This window comes from Topomyia yanbarensis, chromosome 3 (genome assembly GCF_030247195.1).
Source record: "Topomyia yanbarensis strain Yona2022 chromosome 3, ASM3024719v1, whole genome shotgun sequence".
NCBI classification, from domain to species: domain Eukaryota; kingdom Metazoa; phylum Arthropoda; class Insecta; order Diptera; family Culicidae; genus Topomyia; species Topomyia yanbarensis.
The window spans coordinates 424,847,125-424,870,764 of record NC_080672.1 but is presented as its reverse complement, the minus strand read 5'-3'; the positions used below and the strand labels follow the sequence as shown (position 1 = coordinate 424,870,764).

The 23,640-nt window shown below is 38.3% G+C and overlaps 1 protein-coding gene across 6 annotated transcripts in view; it reads left to right on the top strand.

The window, feature by feature from the left end:
* LOC131692479 (uncharacterized) overlaps positions 1–23,640 on the top strand; it is a 534,648-nt gene that overhangs the window by 30,778 nt on the left and 480,230 nt on the right. For 4 of the 6 annotated variants that reach the window (XM_058979544.1, XM_058979546.1, XM_058979542.1 and 1 more), the window contains exon 2: positions 13,060–13,361. In XM_058979544.1, the coding sequence (XP_058835527.1) occupies positions 13,237–13,361 (125 nt within the window). In that variant the 5' untranslated portion in view covers positions 13,060–13,236. Of the gene's footprint in view, positions 1–13,020; positions 13,362–23,640 lie in introns of all 6 variants that reach the window. The other 2 variants (XM_058979545.1, XM_058979543.1) reach the window with 2 other exon arrangements.

Below are 23,640 nucleotides of genomic sequence, written 5' to 3'. Positions count from 1 at the left end.
AATTTACGTAACCTAATCACTCTGATCCTGGAAAATCCTGGACTTTAAAAACTCATTATGCGATGATTAAATTTTTTAATGTTAACTCAGTTTTCCACAAGTCGACAATTTCCCTTTTATATCAATCAGCTGCATTCTTGATTTGTCCCAACTCCTTTTCGAGTCTACATTATTCACCAGCGCGGAAAACTATGAACTCAATAAAAAATTCATCAGAAAGAAATTCCGAATATTTCGTTCTGTCAGGCTGAGTAATTCACCTCGTAACATCGTCTAGGAGGGGAGAACCGGAACAATAATGCACATATAAGTAATATTGCATCATAAATTTATCACAGAAATGAAGAGAAAACTTTCAACCTATAAAAAAACGCAAAATATTCTAGCTATGAACCATTTTACTCGTTTCGTTCGCCTCCTTTACGACTAAGATACCCATGAAAAACGTGCAACCTAAAGACAGGGAGATGACAGGGCTGGGAATAAAATTTCCTTTTGACAGAAATTGGCGTCACACCGCGTGCGTGTATCCATCCATCCCTTCGCCGAAAAGAAGGAGCGCTGCTGAAAGATGCAATTTTGCCCGCTACTGGGAGAAAAAGTTGCTCCTTGGCAAAGATTCCAAAAACAGCCACGAACGATTCAGGCGTGCTTGTTTCTATGGTTATGTGGGTGGGTGTGTTTTTGGATACGTGGATCAAGTAGTGGAAAATGATAAGACTTCCTCGGATACGGATCGGTACGAGAGCAGAATCTTTCGGATCCGGGAAGGGAGTGTTTGTTTGAGCTAGAAGACACAAACTGACAAGGTGATGGCGTGAAATGCAAGTGTAACAGAAATTCTGCAAATAGTAAGTGCTCGGAGGGGTTGAGACAAATTTGTGCTGGAAAAAGGTGTAGAGAAGGAAGAGAGGAAAAGTTCAATTTCAAAAATGTATGCGCTGACAAAGTAGATTTTAAATTCAATTTAGTTACCAGGAGGGATCCGAAGTGTGAGCCAGATTTTGAAGAAAGGCTGGTTGGCGGCATTTCTCACACTTACTTTGGAGGACGACCAAACGAAAGAAAGATTCACGGCGGAAAGTTTTAAGATAGTGCCGAGAATGAGGATGAAATTGGAACTTGTGAACTCGTGCGCAAAATATGCATGTTCTTGGTTTTATTCGCTGGGATGCACTCTTTCGGTAGAAAATTGGGCATATCCGATTGATCACGTAAGTTGTGAGTTTTCCAGGTTTACAATGATGAAAATTAGATAATCCTTGGATGGAACTGAGATTAGGCCAACACATACACATCAAATACATGAACAGAAGTGAAAAAATGGTGAATACTCGTCTGACGAATATGTAGTACTCAACTGTCTTTTTGGCACACAATTTCTAGGCTGACAGCCCCTGAGTTCTTTTCATGTAGTTCTGATTCCTGGGTTTCCGCTCGTAGAATTGTGACAACCGAATCGATCAAATGGGCGATTGAAAGTTTTGCTGCGTATAAGTATCCGGGAAAGGATGGAATCATTCCAGTTCTGCTACAAAAATGATATGAACACTTTGAGCATATTTTGAAAAAGGTTCTTACTTTTAGTCCTTCAACAGAATACGTTGCATTGACCTGGCGGGACTTCAAATTCATTCACTTATGAGGAAGCAAAGATCTTTAGGCCGTTTAACCAGTTTTCAAATCAGTGGAACGTGTAATCGGCCACTACATGCGGGATTTTAGCTTGGGCGAGCACTTGCTGCATGTAATGCAACATGCATATCAGCAGGGGAAGTCTACTACCAACCTGTTACACAACGTTGTCTAAAACAATGAAAAAGCTTTTTCACAAAAGCAGTCAAGTTTAGGAGTTTTTCTCGTCATTGAAGGTGCTTTTGACATCGTGTCTTTCGAAGCTATTTTGGAAGCAGCACGAGGTCATGAAGCACCTTCATATATCACGAAATGGATGCACGCAATGCTTAGCATCCGATATCTGTACTCATCGTTAAGACAAGTAGAGATAAAAAAACTGAGTGTCTGCGGATATCCTCAAGGTAGTGTGCTGACACCACTTCTATGGAACCTTGTCGCCGATGGCTTGTTGAGGAAAATTAATAAGCTTGGGTTTCCGACGTATGGTTTCGCCGATAATTATCATATAATGATCACCGGTATCTTCATTAACACATTTTTGATATGATGCAACAAGCCTTATGTGTTGTTGAGCAATGGTGTCTTCATGTTGGACTACCAATTAATCCAAATAAAACATCAATGCTGCTTTTCACACAACGAAGAATTACAACCGGAGCTCGTCCTTTGCAGTTCGAATTCAGGATCCAGAAAGCTTGCCTTCGGCCAATGTAGACAGATTTTCGGCAAATCTTGGGGACTCAAACCCAAGTACATTCAGTGGATCTACACAACAATTGTTAGACCAATACTGGCATACAGGTGCCTTGTTTAGTGGCAGAAGGGAGAAGTTATGACAATTTAATCAAAGCTAAACCGTCCTCAGAGGATGGTTTTGATGGCGATGACTGGCACGTTCTCGACAACACCTACTGCTGCTCTAGAGGCACTCTTTCTGAAACAAGAAGCACTTTCTTGTACATACCATCTTACGGTTACTCGTCGCTGTTGTGCTATCTTATGACAAACGCCATTTTGGGGTAAACTGAGTTAAATATGCCACATCACTTATCAAAAAATCTCTACAAAGTGGCGTTTTCAGAATTTTAACATTCTGCTTGGTTACTGAGATATAACGAGAAACGTGCTGAGAAATTTTTAATTTTTTGCTTCAAATGACTGTGTCTGGAGTAATCGTGATGTATGTTTTTATGTGTCAAACTATCTGACGTTCGTTTTAATAACACAGTTCTTTTGTTTTATTACAACCTTTTCAGAAGTTATTCGAGTTTCTCCATCAACAATAATAACTTTTTCAAAAGGCCCATAACATTTCCTGTAACTTTCTCTTTAACGGCAAGGTGATATTGTAAACCATTTGAAAGCTATACGAAAACAACCAAAATATGATCGAACTATTTAGTTTATTCATAAGACCCTATGGTTGAATAGTATTTTGATTGTTTTCGTATAGCTTTCAAATGGTTTACAATATCACCTTGACGTCAAAGAAAAAGTTACAGGAAATGTTATGGGCCTTTTGAGAAAGTTATTATTATTGATGGAGAAACGCGAATAACTTCTGAAAAGGTCGTAATAAAACAAAAGAATTATATTGTTAAAACAAAATTTGAAATATCTCGAGAACTACCACATTTCAGAAAATTTTTGTTATTGACATTTTGATTTAAAATAGCGTTTAGAATCATATTCAAAAAGAAAAATGTATTTGTGACTGCAAATAGTATGAATTATAAAAATATGTCAAAAGTTTTTGTTAGGAAAACCTTTTTATTGAAAGCTTCTCCATGGTACAAATACACTGAACGAATTTCTTTTACATCTTTAAAACGATAAACATTAGATTTTCGACATTTTATGATGGGGGTAACGCGAATAACTTTTAAAAAGGGCATAATCACACGAATTAACTGTTTTCGTTGGAACAAAATTCCAAGTATCTCGAAAACTATCGCAAGATTGTTGTTAAATACATTTTGATTTAAAATAAGACTAAGAATTATATTCTGTAATAAAATTACAGTTTTGTATGTCAAATATCCTAAAATTTAAAAACATGTATAAAGTTATTGTTAGAAAAACTTTTTACCGATAAGTTCTCCATCAGACAAAATGTTTCTCTTGAGGTTTTTATTGACAAAATATAAAAAATTAGAAAAAATGGGTTGCTTAACAATTTAAATTTTCAACACAAATTTTTGTTTTTGTGAAAAATGATACATTTTTTTCAGTGTTTTTTTTCGCACATAAATATTCATTCTCTCAAACTCTTCCTCAGAAAGTTTTGCTGTATAAAGTACAGTAATCGAACAAAAAAAATGGCAATTGATGCACGTAGAAATGTTTACGCCCTTTTAAAAAATTGCCCTTGAGTCAAAATAATCTGACTCATTGTGGAAAATGTTTAGTCTTCCATGCCGAGGAAATTTGTAATGTTTCATAGGAATCCAAGATGGTCGATCAGGATTTTAATTATTTTCGGACGGATCTTCGTGGTATTCCTCAAATGTTGCCAAAGATATGAATAAAAATTAATCATTCCATGCACGATTATTACACGCCATAGAAATTTTGTCATCAATATGTGTGAGTGCGACTTTTGATTATTACATTTATAGCAACAACTCGCAACATAGTCAACCGATCTTTGAAGTATTTGAGAGATTAATACAGAATAGATAGAAATATCAATTGTCTTCTTTGAATTGTTTGTACCATTTATAAATTTAATCTCAAACTTTAAAAATCGGTTTTCTCGAAATGTGCTAAATGGCGCTTGTCACAATAACACACAACACTGGGCTCTGGAACAGTAACCCAATAGATCGTGCAACTAGCCATACAAGACTGTGACTCCAAATGGTTTCTTGGGACGAGTACACTAGAGTGACAGAAAAAAAATGACCCCTATCGGCCCATACCTGAGTCGATTCCTAGTCCCACCAGGAGTATTTGCTCCAAATTTGAAGCAAATCGGACAAGTCTAGCTACTGGACTGACGTGCTTGAAGTTTGTATGGGATTTTTCGACAATTTACATGGAGAAAACCCACTTTCGCACATTTTCCCCGCTAGGTGGCACTGTATACATCAAATTAGCACCAAAAGTGAAATTTAAGAAGATAATTCTATTATCTACAACTTTGTTGAAGACTACAAAGCGATCCGACTCGAACAAGAAAAGTTATTAAACTTTTAACGAAGTGATGTCTGAGTCAGTTTTGCATGGGGCCTAGCAGTGCATGGTAGTGTATCAGTACTAGGTTCTAACAAACTAAACATTTTGTGGAATAATGGTTAGATCTAGCTCAATAGTATGTTCGGAAGAATTGTAGTACATACTACGAGTTATGTTTTGGTTAGAACATTTTAGTTCCACCTGTGACCGAATAGATGGCGCCAACACTAACTTTTCAACGGAGACAGATAGAAATTAGGTGTCTTCTACAAAGTTGTAGAACAAGCCATTTGCAGTAATTCATCCAAACATCTCGATATTTTATCTCTCTCCGTTGAAAAATTAGTGTTGGCGCCATCTATGCGGTCACAGGTGGAACTAAAATTTTCTAACCAAAAACATAACTCGTATTATGTACTGCAATTCTTCCGAACATGCTATTCAGCTAAATCTAACCATTATTCCACAAAAATGTTTAGTTTGTTAGAACCTAGTACTGCTACACTATCATGTACTGCTAGGCCCCATGCAAAACTGACTCAGACATCACTTCGCTAAAAGTTTAATAACTTCTTTCAACAAAGCCGGATTAACTAGCAGTCTTCGACAAAGTTGTAGACAACTAAATTATCTTTCTTATTTTCACTTACAGTGATAATACGATGCATACAGTGCAACGTAGCGGCGAAAATGCGAGCTAGTGGGTTTTCTCCATGTAAATTGTCGAAAAATCCCATACAAACTTCAAGCACGTTGTTTCGGTAGCTAGACTTGTCCGATTTGCTTCAAATTTGGAGCTAGTACTCCTGGTGGGACTAGAAATTGACTCAGTGGTGGGCCGAGCGAGTTTTCAAAAATTCTTTTTTTTTCTGGGCACCCTAGAGTACACACTTGCTCCCAATTACCTTGCACTCACATGTAATTTTCCATTTAAAATTTTCATTGCGAGAATTCCTTCTCGCGATGAATGGCTGTGTGGCTAGATGGAGCGACAACTTGGAGAATACGTAGTGACGGATCTTTGTTGGAGGGCCAAGCCGGTGCTGGTATCTATTGTGGTGAAATGATATTAAACCAATCTCTTTTACTTGATAGATACAGTACCGTATTCCAAACAGAAATCTTTGCGATTCTGTGTGGTGTAAAATGTTCAGTTTTAAATGCGCGTCGTTATTCTCCTTACCCCTAACCTTACCACTTCCTAAATTCTTCCCATCTGGGAAATGGCGAAAAGACGATTCATGGCAAGGCACAAATCTCCGATCAACATGAGGAACGTGCTATTTGATTCAGACGCTACTGATTCCTGATAGCACATTTCGGAGAGACGGAAGGGACTCTATCATCGATGTCACATTATGTAGTCCTTCATTGACGGCGAACATGGATTTGAGAGTATGCGAAAAGTATACACATAGGGACCACCAGGCGATTCATTACAGTATCGGTCCGCGGAATTCTGCTGCAGCACGGAGAAGAATGGCCGGCGAGCGAATGCGGAAAATGAAAGCCTTCAACCAAGACCTTTTCGTCGAGGCATTTCGGCCGAACGGCGGGACCGAGAAAATGGATGCGGCTGACCTAACAAGAAGGATTATGGCGGCGAAACACGATCCAACTACACAACTATACTCTTTCTTCCAGTTCGTGGCAACTGTCACGACTCACATCTATCTTGCTATTTCTCAACCCATTTCTAACTTGTGTCATAAGATTTTCTACTAACCTGAAATATTTGGTAATTTTCAAGCTAAATTGAAGTGTGCAATATAATTGTGTAGGATACAGATGACAAAACAGTATTTTGTCTACTATTTCCCTAAAAATAGTTTTTGTATCATAGTATACCACAGAGTCACTAACAAAAACTAATTTAATATTACATCCTACTTGACAAAGATAATATGTGTAGCCCTGCGAAAATTTGCAAAATGTTTGTATTATGAGAATATTTTAACTAAATAATGTTCAACCCTGCTTTCCACTGAAAATTAAGGGATATCTCTTCGAAACGTTGCACTATGGAAAGGTATGGGCTCAAAAATTCAATTCTATACTGAGTGTTTACTTATACTATAATTAAGGAATTCCTTGTGTATCTCAGAAAAATATTCAACTTAAATTGACAAATTGATGCTTGAAGAAGAAAATTTGGAAACAGTCATTCCACGTAAGCTTTTCGTATCTCTATAGAATTTTGAATGAGCTGTATGTTTAAATATGTAATTTGAAAACTTAAATTACCTGTTTTGTTATGATATTATTGGCAATCCAAATTCATTTTATTGGGATGGATGTTTATGAAAAATAACTGATCAAAGTCCAAAAATGTCCAAAAATTAGATACAACAAAAAAGCCTCCCATAGACCCTTGATCTCTCGATGGGATATACATGAATGGCAGCCCTAAGTTTGCGCCGCTAAAACAACACAAATGATCCATAAAAAATTGAAAAACGATCCATAAAAAAGTTGTTCATGTTCCAGAAAACAAAACTGAAAACCCATAAAACAGTGTGAATGATCCATAAAAAGGGTGATTTGATCCATAGATTATGTAAAATTGAACCATAAAATTCTCTGAAAAGAGCACTAAAATAGTAATAAAAGAGCAATTAAAATCAACCCCATAAAAATATTGGAAAGGTTCCATAAAACACTACATTTTACGCCATAAATTAACTGATATTGATCCATAGAATATTAACAATGTGCATTAAAACACGTCGATATGTTCCATAATATCGACAAAAATGTTCCACTGTATTACAAAATGGAGCAATAAAATGTTCCATAAATTTGATGAAAATGTTTGCTAAATAATTTTTCTTTGGTCCATAGAAGATGTAAAAATGAACATTAGAAATGCTATGTATAGATTCATATATCGAACGTTAAATTATGGTTCATGGATATTTATAAAACGATCTATAAGAAAAGAAAATGTAAAACGATCCATTAATATGTGCTTATGCACCAGAAAAATTAAATTTACTGAATTCATGCGAAATTTTTGCTATTCGAACTAATAATAAAGCATATTACATTTGGTTGAAATTCCAAACCACAACAAACAATGCATACATTATAGTTACATTAACCTGAAATCATTATGGACGCAATTTTAACCTAAATAAATCGAATCCGAGAGCGGAAATGTAAAATTATTAACCAAAGTATAGTAAACTGAAAAAATAAGTTGTGCTAAATAATACTCATAACAGTGAAAGTGCTAAATATGCTAAACGTTATATTTATAACTTATAAAAAAATCTAAATAAATCACCCTTCAATGAAAACTGATCATTCATTTCCGTTCCAACCACTTCATCTATCACTCTCTTTGGTTTATTCGGTCTAATGGTCATTCAGCCTTTTGCATTTGGATGAATGACTATTCGGTCTAGAGACCATTCGGCCTAATGACTATTCGGCCTAACGACCATTCGGCCTAATGACCATTCGGTCTAATGACCATTCGGCCTAATGACCATTCGGCCTGATGACCATTCGGCCTGATGACCATTCGGCCTGATGACCATTCGGCCTGATGACCATTCGGCCTGATGACCATTCGGTCTGATGACCATTCGGCCTGATGACCATTCGGCCTGATGACCATTCGGCCTGATGACCATTCGGCCTGATGCCCTTCGGCCTATTGACCCAGCATCATTTTCAGCACGGGGTTGACTAGTACATGACGAAAATCGATATCTATTTTTAAACTTAGACGAATTCCCGATTAAATGGTTAGGGTTATCGAGAACATTGCTCAACCAACGAATTTTAATAAGAATGTGGAGAAAACTTTTTTTACGAGCTAACTCCCAAATAACGAACACTTTTTTACGAACCCCCGGTTTAGTTTGTAAATGGATGAACTAGTTTGATTTATATTTTCAATAGATTTACACTAAGGTTTTTTTTACACGGTTTTTTTTGCACGGTTTTTTTTACACGGCTTTTTTTACACGGTTTTCGCAATTAGCACGGTTTTTTTTGCACGGTTTTCGCAATTAACACGGTTTTTCGCAAAAATATTCTAAGTCCTTTTAAAGGCAAAAGACTTAGACGATTTCTCAACAATTTTTTTTGCACGGGTTTCGCAAAAATGTTCTAAGTCCTTTTGGAGGCAAAAAACTTAGACGATTTTTGATCAATTTTTTTTTTGCGCGGATTTCGCAATTAACACGGTTTTAGCAAAAATCCTTATGAAGGCAAAAGACTTAGACGGTTTTTGACCAAGTTTTTTTTGCACGGATTTTGAAATTTACACGGTTTCTGCTTTTCCATTTTGAATGCAAAGAATTTCGAAGATTTTTGGAAAAGTGGAAGTGATTGCTTTTGGAACAGCATTAACGAGTAGGTGCCAAATGTTCATGTCTGAGGCCATTTAGAAAACCAAGATGGCGACTTCCGGTCCAGTGGAAGTCTCTGAATCCCCATCAATATGGGTATTTTTGGAACGAAATTGATGAGTGAACGTCAGATATCGATGTTTAAGGCCATTTTGAAAACCAAGATGGCGATTTCCGGTCCAGTGGAAGTCTCTGAAACCCCATCAATATGGATATTTTTGGAACGGGATTGATGAGTGGACGTCAGATATCGATGTTTATGGCCATTTTAAAAACCAAGAAGGCGACTTCCGGTTCAGTGGAATGAGTGTACATCTCATTCATCTTAAGGGGGCGTCTGGTGTAGTGGGCAAAAAAATCCACTTCTTTTTTATCCGTTTAATTGTTAGTATTGAGCCTCTAGAATAGTCTCCCGCAATCTCGATAACCACGCTGAACTTTTGTTTAAAAACAGCCATGCATTCCTCGCGCGTATTTGCTGTGACACACGCAGATTTCAATCTATCGGCAACAATTTTCTTAAGACTGACAGCGATAAAAATACAGTGTGAACAATACACTTTAAACTACTTCCACCCAAATTTTTAAGAGAAAATACCAAATGGATTGTTTTCCACGTCATTTTTTCCGTGATGAAATTTGATATGGAGTATCCTTTAATAGCATTTTTTCGAAACCGCGTTTTTCAAATTGGTGAACACGATAACTCAAAAACTAATCAAAGAATTGACTTGATTTTTTTTATGAAAATGCACAATATGTGTAGCCTGTCGGTGAACCACAGAGAACAGAATGAAAAAATTGTTCTCTCTATTATTTTGAAGAAAAGTGCACGAATTTTACAGAAAAATATGAGATTTTTCGGTTTACATGAAGCCATTTTCCTAAACTCGAACTTTTTTTTTGGGTTCATCGAGTAACTACAAGTCTAAGCTTTACAAATTTTACTTAATTTCCTGTGTCAAACAATTTTATCAAGAGTCATCGTGTTAGCCGCGGCGCTCCTCGACGTGGAAATGGTTGGACGTCTACTCTTGGAACGCTCGTATGTGTGGCTCTGCGTGGCTGCCGACCCTATTCTGCGCGGCGTGTGACGTGAGACTACTAATCTCACCTCACTCTACGTGACTTCACCCAATTCTGAAGAGTCACTTCGGGTGACGTGAGACTCCCATTTAACCGCAATGAGGAATCTCACCTCACCCGAGTCGACTCTCAGAATCGGGTGAGAAAAGTCACGTAAAGTGAGGTGAGTTTCGTCGTCTCACGTCACACGCCGCGCAGAATAAGGCCGTGCAAATATTTTTTTCGTACAGAATAAACGTACAAATTTAAAGCTTAACATTACATAAAAGATGCATTGTTTCCTTGCCTTCAAAATCGTAAAACAAAATAACTTTCGGTTTGAGCACTTTACACCAGACGCCCCCCTTACTAATACAGCGAAGACCTGATTTTATTATTTCCCCCTGATTATGTCAGCTTTTTGATTCGACTTTGAGTCTCGCATGAAGATTCGCTCGATGAGCTCTAGCAGACGAACCAACTCAAATTCGAGTAAATCCATTCATGAGCACATTTTTCTTATCTTATAAATGCAAAATATACAAAAATAAATGTATCTTTTTGTTTTACGCTGGATATTTATACTAAATAATCAGAACCATCTTGGGTGTTACAATGACGTCAGACCTCTGGCAACTGCATATTTGTCAATCCAGTTCCAAAACACTCCATGTTGTGAGTTATACAGAATATCGCTAAGCCGATAGTCTCAATGTTGTATTTCAAAATGGCCTCAGACATTGATCTCTATCATGCGCTCATTAGGCCCGCTCGGAAAATATGCATACTGATTGGGTTATTGAAAATTCTGTTAGACCGGAAGTCGTCATCTTGGTATTCCAAATGGCCTCAGGCATCGATATTTGGTGCCTACTCGTTAACACTGTACCGAAAATAACCATATTGTTAAAGTGCGGGACAAAAGGAAACCTCAAGATCCGACGTTTCCACTTTTCCAAAAACCTAAGGAATTGGAAAAAGCAAAAACCGTGCTACTTGCATAATCCGTGCAAAAAAAACCTGTTCAAAAATCGTCTAAGTCTTTTGCCTTCAAAAGGACTTAGAACATTTTTGATCAAACTCCGAAATCATCCCTTTTCCTAAAATCGTCTAAGTCGCATTGAATGTAACGCGGTTTTTTTTGCACGATTTTCGGAATTAACGCGGTTTTTTTTTGCACGGTTTTCTGAATTAACACGGTTTTTTTACACGGATTTCGCAATTAACGCGGTTTTTTTACACGGATTTCGCAATTAACGCGGTTTTTTTTACACGGATTTCGCAATTAACGCGGTTTTTTTTGCACGGTTTTTTTACACGGTACGTATCCCCCGTGTAAAAAAAAACCTTAGTGTATACTAATCATTCTACTCACTTTGTGAATTTAAAACCATTTAATCATTTTATTGGCTTTATTGATTTTTAAATCTCATTTGTTCAATTGATTTTCTTTAATTTATTGAGTTTATTTGAGATAGTTCTCGAGCAGAACCAAAAACTATGTTCATCCCATTTCTAGTTCGGTCTCTACTTCGCATGAGTATTGCAAACTAATGAAAGATCCAACAGTGATGTGTGTAAAAATGTCTCATTTCCCTGTTAGGTGGATAAAGTCGGTTTTACCTGAAAGATACAGAATCAAAGACTACTTTGATTAACTCCATATGTTGGCACTCACGATAAATGTAAGAGCACAGGGTGATTTTACAGATGTCTACAGAATACACCGTATAATTGACACAATTAGTAAACCACACAATGTTTCATGTTGATACGTGACACATTGATTTCAAAGTCCACAAGAAAACTAAAATAAATTGATTTCACAAATTACATACTAGAAAAAATAACTTTGATTAGTTCACTATACTAAATTTTTAATGATATTTTTGCGAGTGAAATGATTTTATCCAGTCAATACTCCATTTCTTGGGAGGTCACGTCACGCTAGACCCATTGTTTACTTTGGAACACACTTTGAAATCAAATCATGCTTTAAACTTCAGCCAAAGTATTACTTTAACATCTGATCCAGTCGATTTTTGGTTGTCGCAACGAAATAAAGAACGAATGAGTTAATTCAACATTATTTTTAATTATTCATATTCAAACATTACATATTCGAACGAATTTCCATTCTGATCCATTGAAAAGAATCATTTTTCGAACGGTCGTACATAGCAAATACACTCGTCAGTCATCACGAATATTCCCCTTTCGCTACAATCACTTGCGTGTCCGAAATTCCCATCACTGCCGATTCCGGCTCCTACCGTTCGTCACCGATGGGGAACAAGAATTAAACTTTCGACTGACAGCGACACGTGCAATAATAATAGCCCGGCATGAGTTGATACGTTCTGACAGCTGCATCGCGGGGTCGAATGTGAAGCTCCATGGGTCAACCTCAGTTTTAACCACACGAGTCTACCTGTGCTGACACCTTGGTTCAAAGTGCATTGTATCACTCTAATTAATTATTAAAATATATTACAGGTCAATATTTTGTCTGGGGTACGACGCTTGAGTACATATTTTGATGCTAGTTTATTATAGATGGGTTGGATCGGCTCGCAAATCGATTTTTCATTTAAATTATATCTTCTAGATTTCTGAGGACCTCGCTCATCCACACCAACATCAATCCGTCGCAGCTGCTATTGAACATTCAACTCACTTACCAATTTGTTTTCTGTCTCTCTTTTTTTCATTGCAGATCCCACATCGCCCTCCCTTTTTTCGACAAGTTTTAATAAAGCTATCTTTATTTTGGTTCCAGTAAATAACTTTTCAATAAGTTTTTCCCCCTCACCTTCAGGCAGTAGTTGTACCGACATCGATCGAATCGAGAGCGGAAGCAAACGAACGAAACCATCGTTCTGTCCACCACCACAACTTGTTTAATTTGAGTGCAATCAAATTGCAACAGTAGAAAAATTATCAATCGAACCAAAGTGCAATAAATCGAACCCGATCCATCCTTCCTCGGCAAAACATGGCTACAATGCAGCGACGCTTGGTGCATAAGCAGTTCAACTCACCGATCAATCTATACTCGCAGCGCAACATCCAGGAAACGTTGGACCGTGAGCTGAAGCAACTCTCCAACGGGGCCATCGGGTAAGTACATTCAGAACTACCATCCACTGGCTGCATCGGAAACAGGGGGGGGGGGGGGGGGTCGAAGTTCAATTTCTTTCAACTTCACCACGAACGAATGAATAAATCACGTCCAGCAAATATTTTTCATTGGCTGGAAAATTTTAAATTCAATGAAACTTGCAGCACAAGAATGATGCAGTTTTGTGCTTCTTTAGCTCTCTATAAAGAAGGAAAAAATTGCCCACGTAAGCTATCTTCTTCCGCCCCTTTGCACTAATCCTCCCAAACGACGACCATCCGCGCCCACGTTTCCCGTTTCTTCGATTCATTTTTAATCAGACGGAAACTTCCTTTCGCTGGCTATTCCCAAATCCCTTCCAAAGAAGCACACAACTGTGAAACAAGTTTCAATCTCCCCCGGTTCGTCCTTTCCTAGCTTTTTTGCCGCCAGGATTGTTAGCTGGGTCCTACCCTAACATTGACTTTGTTTTTTATCTACCCAATATTCTCTTCCAATCACAATTCATCAACTGCATTCTGTTGGAAAAACAAGCCAAAAAAAGGGATGTGAGCGGAAAATCTCAGAAAGCTTCCCCCGAGTGCCGGATCGAATTTTCAGCGGCAATCAGCTTGGGCCGAGGGAAGCAAACACAATCGAGCTGAGTGGTTTGAGTAGACACGGGATATACGGGACACGGGAAAGGCTAGACAAAACAGCAAACATCCGCATTGACAAGGGTTTCATGTTCGACCTCCCCCCCCTAGAATATATTTGGCCTCTGGGAGCGAACGAAACGGACAAAACAGAACTATTTTCAACTGAGGCTGTAAAGAAGCTAGTCGGAAGGCTTGTTTGCTGGGAAAATTTGTTTTGATCACTACTAAAAAAGGAACATTTCCATTAATTTAAACTGTTCGGTTAGGGAAGTACAACATACTGCCGCTGACGAGTCTCGTCGGGAAGGCAACGATGGGAGGACTTGGTTTCTTGAATGCCAACGCAGAGCTGGCATAAATTTCAATCGGTCTGGGTTGTTATTTCGCTTGAACATACGACAACAACAAAAAATGAGCCCCGGAGGAGTGGTACTGGGAAGGAATGTGATTCCTGCAATCAAATCATTTTAGGGAGGTTCACACGAATCAGGATCGGCGGTAAGTGACAACGGATGCTACTGGCTTCGGCGAGAGGAAATAGACAAAAACATCTCGTTAGAGTGATATTTCCTCACTTGATTCCAATCTGGTTCTTCGAGGGGTAAGTGGAGACACTGTTTAGCATACTGTTGGATTAGTTCCAGCACTGATGGGTTTCTTGAATTAATAAAAGGGGTTGATTGATTATCAAATTCTTAATTTTTATGTTTGAAGCTTATCTGTGGGTATGCTATCTACGCTTCACTCTTGTGGTGTGTTTTGTTCAATAAGGTCGATAAGTGGTTCTCCCTGTACAAACACGCAGCCAAAAAAGATTGTAGGAGCCCAAGAATTTTGAAGTACAATATCGGGTTTCAAAACTTCTGCTAGAAACGATGTATCGATACACACTGAAATCTTTTTTATGCAGTTTTATGTGAGTTTTTTATGAAGATTTTCCAAGGTATGCGATTTTTTATTCCGGTACTATACAACAATTCCGCTATACTGGGAAGACAGTATTGTTAGCTGTACCCTGGTTGTATTGTATCCGTGTTGATAGCAAACTGCATTTGGAGGTGAATGATCCAACAGAATTAAATTAAAAAATGCCCAATGAATTCCTGCAAATAAAAATTATTATGTCATATTTTCGTTATGCTCAGAGAACGAGCTGCTAACTGTTGATCGCAAAGTAGTTCACCATAACCATAACCATGAATAACATACCAAGCGAAAGGAATTGAAAAAGTAGATGCGCAAACTACGAGGAACGAGCGATGTAGGAGGAACTGTTAAAATCAGTGTAGAATCTTTGCTCGCGAATTTTCTTCACATGTCAATGTTTCTTACTAAAAGCATTTTTATTAGCGAAGTGCATTTGAGTTACCTCAAACTATGAATTTTATCTAATGTTAGAAACATTATGTTAACAGAGTGAATACAAAAGATGTAAATTATCGGACTAGCCTGAAATTGAAAAGAGATCATCATTCCATGTATAACTCCTGGTAATCCAAATTTATTTCCTGATCAATGCTAGCGCCGGACAGGCCCATATGTAGATCACATCAGGAAAAAGAAGGAATAATAGTCTGACACTTGTTATTATTAGATGCCGTATATCAGCAATTCCATGAAAAAAGTTTCACGATCTCTCACAATTTCGAGACATTTGGAAGAATTGGTCCTTATCGAAAAATATTAGGCCCGTATTTTTTTAAATTTCGTCATTAGGGTGCTGCTTTCCACGTTGGACTGGTGCAAAAAATCGTGACTTTTCAAGAGCTTCCTAACCGATGAACCGAGGAAGTAATCGGTAAACACATGGGTAGGACAGAGTCTGTAATGTCTGAAAATGTGTCTATGTGATTAATGGACGGACCCCAGGCTGAATTGAATGTTTGACATAGTCTGTAAAGTGAAAATTGCCCAAAATTGACTCTCCCCTATCTCCATGTAACAAATTGTCACAAATTTCTCTATCCCCCTCTCCACTATTACGTAACAAATTCTTCGAAATTTTTTTTTGTGCAGTAAAACATGTTACCTAACGATATAGCTTACTCCCCCTCCCCCATATGTCACAACATGTCACCACTTCTCGTAACCCCTCCCCCCCCCCCTTAAACGCGATACGTAATTTATGAATGGCCCCTAAATAACTCATTGATTTTGTTATTTAAAGCTGCTGTGACTTGATGGAGATGTGTGGTGAACAATCATGCGTCTTCATCGTCTCCATGTATGTGAGCTGTATATAGGGAGGTGCAAAGATCTTTTTTTTTAAATTGTATCTCAGAAAGGTCTGGTGCCGCCGGTATGTTATGTAGAACTAAATGATCTGTCAACTAAAATTATTGAAGTATCGAATTTCTAATGTCCATCGCAGTGAAAACCAATTAATACGAAATTTTCAATCAACAACAAATATTTTTGTAAATCAGCCCTCTATAATTATCAGATATCCAATAAATGATAAATTAATATCCAAGTATTTATTGTATGTGGGAAAATGTGTTACGAAATAATGCGACGAATTGTTCCAATTAGAACGCGTACTAGGAAAAGGGAGAATCAGCCATGGTTTGATGCGGAATTGAAGAACTTTAAAAACCGGGTAAGGAAAGCGAGGAAAAGATACCTGAAGTCCAGGAGCACATTGCACAAAGCCGAACTCCATGATTTGGAGGGTCAATACAACAATTTGCATGCACAATGCTATCGCAACTGTATTCAACGCATCGAAAGCAATATTCAACGTGATCCTAAATCCTTCTGGTCGTTCGTCAACAGTCGTAGGAGCTCGAAAGGAATACCCCTTAATGTTCGCTATAAAGGAAGTTCGGCTGCTACGTCATTGGATGCCGCAAACATGTTCTCGACTTTCTTCCAAAGCGTGTTAAGTAATAACTCACCACCTTTGTTGGAATCGTGCCTGAACACTTTGCCGCTGCACAACCTGAATTTATCTCATATTATTTTCTCTCGTGAGGATGTTCTCGTCAAGTTGCAGTCTTTAGATGCGTCCAAGGGAGCGGGACCCGATCATTTACCACCATCGTTCATCCAAAATTGTGCGGACTCTCTCGCATTGCCAGTGTCCGTTATTTTCAATCGATCGTTGACTGATGCTGTTTGTCCTAGTTACTGGAAATCTACTGCTATCACACATGTGCACAAGAGTGGTAGCGTTCATGATGTGGAGAACTATCGGGCGTTATCGATTCTCAGCTGCCTCCCGAAGGTATTTGAACGATTGATATACGATATTGTTTATCAGTTCGTGCGTCATATAATCGTTGAGGAACAACATGGCTTAAATTAAACCTCGTGGAAGTTACGCACATTCAGCTATACCACGTCAAAAACTGTGTTTAAATTACGTTCAGAAATTTAGCACAGGCAGAAATCTTCATTGTAAAAAAATGCAACACGAGGTCGAATTTAATAACACCAGAATCGAGATCCCCTAGTATATGGAAAAAGACATAGTAGACGTTCGTATCCATGATTTGGCACACCGCACTAAGGAATCAAACGAATTATGTGGCAATATGGAGAAATGGAATTATTACGAAAAACATTTGAAAAAAAATTGTTCTTTGATATTCCCAACGACACTAGTATTGTGAAGATGCGAGTAACTGAATCAATACCTTCTTACATGACTATCGAATGCAAATCACCGAAGGGTGGCGTAACCTATAAGCAACCAACGCTGATCACATACCCAGGGCCGACGGAATGCGTGGGTAGTATGGGTAGTACTACCCACTAGAAAATTACCGAGGGGGGGAATTACCCACTCGAAAGTTTGGAACAAACAATTGCATATTTTTATTCAGATACAAATTTCTTTGCTTTATAATTTAAATTTCTTGAGAATAATTAGGATTTGTTTGAAATTTGGAATTATTTATTATATTTATACTCATGGAAATACATTTTGACACATCTGCATCTTAAAACAGTTCAGATTTCAGATCGATGGACAAAAAAGATTAATACACAACTTTATTCAGGGATGCAGTTAGAAATATTTTTAGGACAATATAAACAATTTGTAATTTTTTAACATGAATAATCATTTTATTAAAAATTGAAGCAAAAAGAAATAATCAGTAGCCTTTGTATAAGGAAGGTAAAAGATTGTTGATCCCAACATCAGTAGCAGATACCATATCAGAGAAAAAGCAGAGAAAAATGACAAGGAGAAAAAAAGATTAAACTTGTAGCTGTGCGGCAAACGGAAGATCATTATCAGGACATCATGAACTGGATAAATATAAAACCATAAGTTTTGTGGGGAAAATTCTTAGCGCGAGTATCTTTACTGTCAGATAAATTTGTGTGTTTGAAGAACAATTATTACGTTTATATACATTATTATAATTTCATCGCGAAACATCTATCATTTGCATGTGAATTTACGTGGAATGCTGTTGTCGCCGATAAAGAATTCTTAGTTCCGTGTATTCCGATCAAAGGTCGACTCGAGTAAACGAAGTAGGGCCCAGCTGCTAGACGAAATATTGTTTCTCTCGTTAATCCGTTGACGAACCGGTGCCAATAACCGCGTTTTTTCAGTTTGCATCATGTTTTTAATTTGCGTTTCTAATGTCGCGTATATTCGGAAAAATTTGGGCGATCAGACATTCAAAAAGCCCTCGTAGGACCTTTTCGCATACAATTCTGAGCATTCTCTGCCCCCAACGGAGTGGGAAACCGTCCGCGATTATTCTCGCCAGGTATTCGTTTCGTCTGACCTTTAATCTCAGTGTAGAAAAACAAGCCAGTCAAAACGTTGCACACTGCCACCGGAGGAATTTCTCATTTTGATTCGATTGTTTCGGATATAGTGGACGCGTAGCTCTTTCAGTCAATGGCCACATTGGTTATAGAGTACATCAGTTATCAGCATGAAGACAACCCCACGACATGCCGTGAGAGTTGAAATCTTCTCGAACCAGTTGAGGTGCGATTTATATGGAAAGAATATCAATAAATCTTTGCCTATGATTCGGATTTGACAAGCGACAACTTCAATACCTGGTACCGAGCAAAGGCTAATCCGATTGAAATAATAGCACGTTTTGATCCCCAAAATGCTCCTCAATATTGTTTTCGGCCATGGCGAATAATGCTAAAATTGAGGAAGATCTACGTCGGAAGTAAACCTAGAAAAATAATATGACTAAAATATAGAATACTTGAAGTTTTGAATGTCACATGTGGAATTTCAGACACCAGGAGCCAATGGGTTTTTCAGTTCCTGCCACGGGTTCCAAAAAGGCGAACATGTAGACGAGCTCCGTTCAAAAGAACAAATTTTGGAAGAACAAATCCGGCGAAAGGCTCGAAATGAGGCTGATGGAAGATAAGTTTTCTAATACTCCTCGATTTTTACTGAACACAATTGCTTGCATACCAGAATTTATACTGACTGAAGCACAGGGATCAGGAAGCACGCCCCTATTTCGCAATCAAGGCCCTTCTCGGAGACTATACCATCAATCTCTACTTCCCGGGCGGGTACGAAGACAAAATACTTTTTCGTACACGGTTGAGTGTTGTTTAGTTAGATCACGCGATTTATCGATGACGTGAAATGGCTTGTCGTTGGTCCTGTTGTGTTAGATATAATTTGTATCTAAAATGAGACTTATTGGTATTAATTTTGTCATCGGAGAAATATTCAAATCGACCTCCACTAAGCCTGAAAGGATGTCGGTCGCCTGATATACCCATCGGCTCACACTCAGCTAGCTTCAAAGCACAGTCAGAAAAAAGCCGACTCGGAATAGTGGTGGGGTATTTCGGTTGCAGTTAAATTGAATTTTTTTTATAACCGATGTCAGCAGCAAAGTAGCGACTGCACAAAACATTAACAGTCCTTCTCGTCATGTACGGAAAGCAAGACATATAGTTTGGATTCACGTATCCGATCCGAGAGTCCGGATTCATTGTCATTGTCTGGATCTAAGCACCAAATCTGGGCCTGGTTTAAGTCCTGCCCTGGTAAGGGGATGGGCTAGATCCAGGGACTGGTTCAGATTTGGGAACTTGTCCGGATCCGGAAACTGGTCCGGATCGGGAACTAGTTCAGATCCGGAAACTGATCCAGATATTATCAGGGAATTTTCATTTTCACTTACACACGCCATATCTGAACTTTCGTCAGTACGAGGAGAAATCACTTCGAATCTTACTACCCACTCGGGAAAAAGGTGCTCCGCCGGCCCTGTACATATCCTGGGTAGACCCCAACATGCCAATTCTGTAACCAGACTACGGAAAAACGCGCCGAAACAACTAGTCAACTACAACCACCTCTAACAAGCAGCCACCGAAACTTACAGATAACCTCAAAAACAACAAACCCAATTAACCAATAATGAAGGGATAACCGCTCCCAAACCAACAACTAGCATCACCAATAAAGCAGCCAATACCGATGTAGACGAAATTATAATTACGCATCGTAAGAATAAGAAACAAATAAGAACCTCTGACCGTGAACACAAGAAGTACCTATGATGACATGGACATGAATGATACAGCGAGAGAAGGCAGACTGAATGACCCCTAAGCTGCGACGGATAAGCCAACCAATGCTTGACCGCCAACGAAAACAATCTCAACACGCAGCAGCCTCAACACGTCTAGTGGCCAGCGTTGTCGGGAACCGAGCTCGAGGGGTCTTGGGTCCGATATGCTACTCGCAGACACCGATTATATCCAAAAATGTACCGAACAATAAACCACCGAATATTTCACCAAAACCGCATATCACAAACGGTAGGAACTCTTCTTCCACGAAATTAATTTATTTTCTATAAATGGAAACTCATTTTATTGGGAATTAATGGAGATTTCTATTATGGAGAAACTTTATTCCAGAAACGCGTCTGGTCGCTAAGACGGCTTGGGATCTGAATGCTGACTGTAACAATCACCGCGCGCAATTGTATATCCCCAAGTATGAAGATCTAAACCCACCTTAAACATAAAAATTATATCTAGATCAGTTGTCTTAGCTGCAGTAAAATGCGCACCTAAACACTGTAAGATCTGACAGACAGACGACTTGATTCATGAAAATTACAGAACAAATCTTTACAGTTAGTATGACTTATGGTTTCAAACTCATAAAATAATATAAAGAAAATCTATCAATTTCTAGGTAAACCTTTATTATTGGCAGTGGAGATAAGTTTCAAATGCCTACGAATAGGCTGTTATTTCGGTGCTCAAGGTAGCGCTAAACGTATCATGGAAGGGCCAACTGCATGTTCGAGCTCTTATTCCGTTTAGTAATTATTTAGAGAAGCAAACTTTATTTTTTCGAGAATACCGCAACCTCGACGAACCCTAGAATCTACACAATGGACTACTTTACTAAAAGCTGGGTCAAAATTTCCGGCGTTATCTATGGTATCACCTGCGATGAATCCTTCGTACCTATACTCGGATGGATTGTCTTTAAATCCGGTACCACCAGCAGCTGACCCTGTCCAACAGGACTAGCGTTCTCTGATGTACACCATTCACCATCAGCGCGTACTGATTCAGATAGCTGGCTAGAGTAGCCTGAAATGCGAAGAACAGTATTGCTTCGCTAACAATCTGTGGCTTTCACAAAACCTTGTACGGAATTAGCTCCGATGATATTGCTGTTCGAATAATATATCGTTGCTCGCGTCATGTTATATTTTACGCTGTGCAACATTTCTTAGCCAGTGACAACAACCAGTTTCGCAGCTTTAGCTTCTAAAAGAACCAACAATACCTTTGCCAGTAACAACGACCATCGGTCACTAGCACTCCAACCGCTCACGTAATGCTAAACCATGGTTTTTTTTTGTAAAATCATGTTTATTATTGTCAGTAATATAAATTGTTGTCTTTACATATTGATTCTTATATACTGTCTAATTGTAGCGTGATATTTTGCTCTGTAAGTTCTTCTTTTGGGTAATTCATAACAAATAATACATAGTTGATAAATAGTTTCATTATAACATATTTCGAGCGTCTTGGGACGTTATTATATTCAGGCACTGTTAATGATTCATGGTTCCATTGAGCTTGGTAAACCAATCGCACTCTATTGATTAAGATGCACCACAATCTTTGTACGTCTGGGCAGGTAGACAGCTTGTGTTCAATGATTTCGATGACGTTGTCGCATTCGTTGCAGTAAGGGTTGTCCGCTCGTCCAAATCGATGTAGCAGCGCCCGATGAGGTAGCTTCTGGTGTAACAGCAAGAAATAAGCGGTCCTTTCATTGCTATTGAGAGTTTTACTGTAAATATTTTTTAGAACCTTATTCCAGTTGACAGTTACGTTTCCCATGAACGGAGGGTTTTGCACACGGTCAATGTAGGCAGAGAATATTGTCTGTGAGCTGGGATTGCTTATCACTGTCTGCGGTAAATTACTCAATTCCTTCTGTAAGATTCTAACGCAAGGATACGTAATTGGTAGTGTGCATTGTCGATTTCTGTGATTTTCCAAAAGCTGACTGGCGTATGGTGTGTGATCACGTGATGTCAGATATCTGTTTATAAACAAGGACTTGCATTTGATGGCTGGTAAATGAAGGTTCAAACCTCCTTTTGCCTTTGTTAGTGCAAGCTGTTGTATAGCAACTCTTGGTTGTCTACCCCACAAAAATCCGCCTATATGTTGTGTAATTTTTGCCACACATAAATGATTTATACTAATCACTGAGCTGACATACCACAATTTCGAAGTTATAAAAGTATTGCAGATAATTACTTTTTGTATTAAATTTAGATTCCGCGTTTTGTATTCCCATAACATTCTTGAAACTGTATTCGCTATTTTTACACAATTATCATCAACTATCCGTTTACAGGAATTATAGAGCCAAATACCAAGAATTTTTACACTTTCTGCGGATTTTAGCCAGTCTATATCTGGATTTTGAGTTTCAGAATTCCCAATGTTTATCGAGAGGGTTTTGTTTAGGTTCAAGCGGGCTCCAGACTGTCTTCCAAAAGTTTCAAAAGCACTTCGAATACGAGGAATCTTTTCACTATCACAAGTAATTATAGTTATATCATCGGCATAAGCACATACTAGGTCAAGATCACCATCACATATACCCTGTAAGTTTTCTACGAGAGGATTTAGAAAAATCGAGAATAAAATCATCGAGAGCGGATCGCCCTGTCTCACCGATCTTTGTATTGGAAACTCTCTACTCAAAAGACCATTCACTAACAACTTGGAGTGAGAGCAATCAAATCGCTCTGAGCAGATCAACGAACGCACTGTTTATACCCATTTTCACCATAGTGGAAAACAGAAAACTTCTCTCAACACGATCAAATGCTTGCTCCAGATCGAAGGAAATCAGCTTTCCTGATCGGAGCTTATGTTTTATCTCCACTATTCGGTCTTTGATCGATAGTACAGCTTCAAATATATTACTTCTCCCAGACGCACACTTTTGTGCAGCGTTGATCACTTGTTGGTCTCCAACCACTGATATTAGGCGAGTTTTGAGCACTCTTGAAAAAAGCTTATAATCACTGTTCAAAAAAGATATAGGACGGTAAGATTTCACTGTATTTTCAGAGTCTCTTTTCTTGCACAGAACGATCACACCATCAGTAAAACGTCGTAGAAT